Source organism: Dinoponera quadriceps, unplaced genomic scaffold, assembly GCF_001313825.1.
Source record: "Dinoponera quadriceps isolate SergipeBrazil2010 unplaced genomic scaffold, ASM131382v1 scaffold163, whole genome shotgun sequence".
Classification (NCBI taxonomy): domain Eukaryota; kingdom Metazoa; phylum Arthropoda; class Insecta; order Hymenoptera; family Formicidae; genus Dinoponera; species Dinoponera quadriceps.
In genome coordinates, this window is record NW_014554384.1 from 1,623,496 (window position 1) to 1,629,000 (window position 5,505).

The window sequence follows — 5,505 nt, forward strand, 5'->3', positions numbered from 1 at the left end:
CCCCCCCCTCACCCTCTCTCTCTCGCGCGCGCATGTGTACGCACTTAACCGCTACCACCCGATTCACCGAGGCGATGGAGGTACTATTATTGACTCTTAACCGTGGACGTTGAAGTATCAAAATACAACACAGTTCAACACAGCCGAGGTGTGCGTTTCTCCCTGCGTAATAGGAGTTTCTCGGATTAATAAGCACGCTCGTCATCAGCCTCTTGTCAGCCGTTCGACGACTTGTAAGAAACACGATCGAGATTTCGCATTCTCCCTCTCCGTTCTCCCCCATCCTTTCCTCTTATGTTACGGCGAGAACGCGTCTCCGAGGGAAGCTTTCCTCCCGATGTGCAGAGTCGATGCTCCATTAGGACACGATGTAATCCGCGGAGTGATGCGAATGATGCGAATTCCGGTGCTTGTCCCTGCGATGATTCGTTCTGGAGTTGCTGCCGCGGGTGCCGCTGGTGCCGGTGGTGCCGGAGGTGTGGTGGCTGTAGCCGCTGTCGCTGCCGAAGCTGCTGTCGGGCTGACCCTGGTAGAGCCTGCCGGCGCTCACCTGGTCCGAGTCCCGGGTGTTGGAGTAGTACACCGGCTGGCTGTATTTGTCGTCGCCGAAGAGTCGGTCGTTCGGCTGCGAGTACGTGTCGGAGTACTCGCCGCCCACCTGGGTGTAGAGCGGCGCGGTGACGTCGGGTTGGCCCTGGAGCCCGTAGTAGTCGCCGCTGTACTGCTGTTGCTGTTGCTGCTGCGACGACGACAGGTACTTGTACTTGTCGCCGGACTTGCTGCGCGAGCGCTCCTTGCCGTTCTTGTTCTGGCTGGAGTAGCGGTGCAACGGACCCAGTACCGGCACGCTCTCGTAAGGGTTCTCTTCGAGCCGCGGGGCCTGCGCGGCTGGCAACGGCGGCACGAAATACGGTAACCTGTGCGCCACCGATGGGACGGACTGTTGGCGTTGAGTGCTGTTGCCCGTGCGGGCACCGGCTACACCTGAAAATGAACACGCCAGTCAGTTCGCTCGGAAATGTATCTTACAACAGATTGCCTTCAGCACAGAACATTTCTCGGGTCATCCAACGAGTCATGTGGTAGCCATATATGTCCCTTCCTTATGAATTTTTCCCGTGACATGCCACTGGAGTAACGACGTTTTCAAATGTTTTCTATCGTCCGGGACTTTCTCTCGCATCAAAATCACCGTTTCGAAAGCGTTCAAATCAAACTCTACATGTTCTCTCCGATAGAGTTTCATCACACACTTCGAAAAGCGATGCGTTTCAGCGGTTTCCTTGAGATCGAAGTAATGAAGAAGCACGTGTGAGAAAACAGCTTATCGCGATTCATTTTCAATCGACTGGAAAATCTCTCTGGCGTCGAGAAATCTAACCTATGAGGACCGAATCGCCTTCAACAATGTTTAAACTACACAAGACATGCGACTTCACCGTCGAAACTCGCCAGCGTTGGAGCCGGCATCCTCTAGTAGCCAGCGGCGGGAATTAAATTTATCACTTAATATTTTTCCTAAAACGACGGGTTTTCCCCAAAAAAATCAAGGAAAAGAACTAATTTTTTCCTAAAGGATAAGTGATAATACAAATCTAACGGAAGGATATAATTGTTCTTAGATAAAATGGAGAAGAAAGTGATAAAATAAACTCAGTTTGGTTACCTGCGACGCTAGGGTAGAGTTGAAGTAGCGCGTCCAGCAGCATACCCTCGTGGAACTCGCCCACGTCATGGTTCTTGTCTCTTCTGCGTCGGTCGAGGCTCCTGGGGCTCCTGCCGCGTCGTTCGCGCGGTGGCCTGCCACCGGCTGGACATGTGCCCCAGGTAGGGCCGCTGTTCGAGGTAAGCATTCTTGCCTCGGAGGGTTCGCCCACCGACAGTTCATCCTCGGCGAACTCGTCTTCGCTCGCTGGCTTCGACGTGGAGCCCCGGTGATGGTGACGGTGGTGATGATGGTGATGATGCAGACGATTGCGGGCGTTCAACTCGCTCTCCTCGTCCGTCTCCGGATGGTCCCCTGCGAGATCGATCAGGACGAAATTCATTAGCTCAAGCGCAACGGACAGGAACGGTCGGGAGATCAGTCGCGGGTCGATCTCTTCGGCAATCGGAGGAGGATCGGCAGCAGTTAATTAGAAGTTAGACAAATAGCGCGTTCTTGGACGAACGTGCTATTGGAGCTAATTACAGTGAGAAGAAAATTTTTGCTATTTCTAACCATAATCGCACAAATGAAAGAATTACAGTCAGAGGAACCATTTTTCGAGCAAATGTTACTACAGTGTCAGTGACAATCTTACATGCGTATTACTATTATTATTTGTTGAATTAAAGTCAGAAGATATCGTTGAAGCCGAAAATGACGATAATTTTGAAGGGATATTCTTATTTAAAACGTCGTTTTGTGATTTTTAGAATTCTTTTTTTGGAAAAAAACTCTAAGACAACTCTGAAGTTTTGTACTAATATTTATTTATATTTTAACTATATACAGGGTTTTCCATTAAGAAATTTCATTTTAAATTATTAGAAAAACAAAGTTTCTTTTTGAAAAAATGGTAATATTTTTATTCCAATGCAGATCGTACGATTAAGTGTGGAACACGATATCTGATGAATGGCCGCTTCGACTTTTTTTTACAAATGGTCATTTTTTGGAGGAAATCTCGCATCACATTTTCGCATAATTGCGGCTCGATTTCGTGAATAACACTTTTGATATTATCTTTGACATCTGCATAATTTAACGGAAGTCCAAGAAAAGGCCCCTTGTCGAACGAAGCAAAGAAATACTCAAAAAATGCGATCACGGTCGGTCTAAAGCAGTGTATGACATCATAATAGGTGGCGAATCGTGGATTTACTGCTATAAATCGGAAAATAAGCGACAATCGAGTATATGAATGTTCCCAGACGAGGCATATTCAACAAAAGTGAAGCGCAGCCGAAGCGTTGGCAAGAAAATTATTGCCTTGTTCTTCAGGAAAATCGGTCTTGTATTTTGTTGTGCTTAAAATTCATCGTACAGTTAATGCTGAGTGATACATAACAATTTTTGTTTGCAAATTGTTTGAAAAAATGCAAACATCGCAAAAACACCAAGATCACGCATCATCTAGCACCAATTCGCGCAGAAAAAACAAACAACGCAGAGAAGACAATTGAATTTTTGACCACTACCCGTGTACAATTGACGACTCATCCGCCTTATGCCGAAAATAGCTAATTTTAGTGGGATTTCTCTCAATATATGTGATCAATAATTTTCAGCTGAGAATATTCGAAACAATGATGACAGATCGATACCGTACAAAAGAACCTTTAATCATGTAATGGAACACAATCTAACGAGAGTTGTTCGAATTATTTCTTGCGTTTTTGTACGATTATTCTTTCGATGATAAGAGATTCTATATTTGACAGGCGCAGTTTGAGCCGGGTTCTGTAGATTCCGCGACTCGTAGTTTATCCTCCTCATCGAAGTGATCGTTGAGCAGATACCGGCGCGATACGTAGAATTCCCTAACGTTTTTACAAGCCCGCGAGGGACAAGACCACCCTCTTCGAAATCGATGCTCGCGTCTCGAAACTGGAGAACGTCGACGCGCATGGCATATGTATACACGGGCCCGGGTCCGTGGTTGCAACTAATGCACGCGGTAGAGCATGTATATTCGATTACCGAGACCTCGTCAAACGTCAAAAGCCTCATCACCATACTAATTAGCCGTCTAACTAATGGGAAGTATAAGTCAGAGGTCGTGTCACGCTTATATCTCTTCGGTAAAATTCACGACAGTGAAGAAGAACGGAATAACTGGAGGGGCCGAAGGGGGAGGGGATAGAGAAAGGAGAATCACTAAAAGATCACAGTAGGAGCGAAAGATGGAATCATGTTTGTCGAAATCTGATTCGCGCGTTTTCACAGTGATCGCTCACAAATGGATAGAAAATTAAGAAATTTTCGGGAAAAAATCGATCTTTCACGAGGATGAGTGAATAATTATCTGCATTTGCAAAAAATTACAAACCGGTCGTTTGACCAGTCGTAGTAGGTTTAATGTTAACAGATTCGTGGACTTTTCTAGACGCTTGTTCCCACTTATAAGCACCGCTGCCCATTCATCGCCCTACGAATGTGCCCCCTTGTAATTCTATCGACGTCCGACTACGGCAGTTCCTTCTCTGCACACTTTTAATTTCGGATATTTGTTGGAGCCCGCATGTAGACCTCGGTAGACTGAACCTTCCGATTTTCACGCGGATTCTCAGTTCCAAAATTCTTTCCACGAATCTCCTTAAAAAGTTCCATCGACTCTTTTTGTTCCATAAATCTCTCCACGTGCGCCATACATCTTTTCGTAAATCGCGACATACACGAATTTGTCGGATTATTTTGATAAATGTAGTCCCGCTCTGCAGCAAGACCGGCAGGAGGGACACATACGGTGTCATAGGGCCGAAAGGGACAAGCAAACGAGGAAGCCTCGCAAAGGCGGCGCGTTAGTCGGCGGATTTCACGCTGTTCAACGCAGCCGTATGTTAATCGTGTGTTAAGCCAACCGGCAGGCACAAACACACCGTTTCGAAAACTCGTGTATACGCCCTACCTATATGTTTCCCGTGGGCATGTTCGACCCCGAAGATGCTCCTCAGCGTCTTCAGAGGCGAGTCTCATCTAAAAGGAGAGTGCGTGATTTGCGTTTGCATGGGAATAGTTTGTTTCGGCGCGTTATTCGAGTGGCACACAGGACGATATTTCGGCAGTTTTGCCAATGATCCATTTATTTATTGTACATATCGCTCGTTACAATCATTCATTTATACTTAGGTTTGTGTCCATATGTGTGTGTGTGTGTGTGTGTGTGTGTGCGTATGCGTGCGCGTGTGTGTATGTGTGCTCATTCTTTTTCTTTTTCTATTAAGCAGTTTCGAGGAAATTATTATTAAAAGACTACCACTGCAAATCCGAGTGTATAATAAGTATATATCCTCATGTGTATAAAATTATGCATTTATGTATGTGATTTGATTTTCCATGTAAAAATTGTGTGCACTTTCTCAAGCTGAAAAAAATGGCTATGTTCAAATTAATATTTACTAAGGAGTATTGTAGTAATTTATTTTATTTGAATTAAGTAAATATTACTAGAATGTAGCACTTTTTTTTCGCCAGCGTGTTACATTCAAGTAATACTTAATCCAAATGAAATAAATTACTACAATATTCCTTAGTAAATATTTTCTTGAACATAGCAGTTTTTTTTCAATGCACATAAAAAATTAATTTATATAAATTTAAACGTATAATTTAACACAATTCATCATATACCGTACCATATATAGTACAAAGTATACCGTATATAGTACAAAGTGTATAAAAATGAAAGAATATATGTTTCCAATTAATGAAAATGCGAAAAAAATACACTTATAAAACAACTTTACACATTTAGATTCTCTTACACATAAATTTTAAGGAGAAATGTGTATTAAGTTGAG

The 5,505-nt window shown here is 44.2% G+C and overlaps 1 protein-coding gene across 1 annotated transcript in view; it reads right to left on the reverse strand.

The window, feature by feature from the left end:
* Nucleotides 1–27: 27 nt before the first annotated feature.
* The window catches only part of LOC106748114, a 143,634-nt gene continuing 138,156 nt past the window's right edge, over nt 28–5,505 (reverse strand). The window contains exons 6-7 of the mRNA XM_014626342.1: nt 1,667–2,020; nt 28–984 (exon numbers count right to left, since the gene is read on the reverse strand). Coding sequence (XP_014481828.1) covers nt 359–984; nt 1,667–2,020 — 980 coding nt within the window. The 3' untranslated portion in view covers nt 28–358. The remainder of the gene's footprint in view (nt 985–1,666; nt 2,021–5,505) is intronic.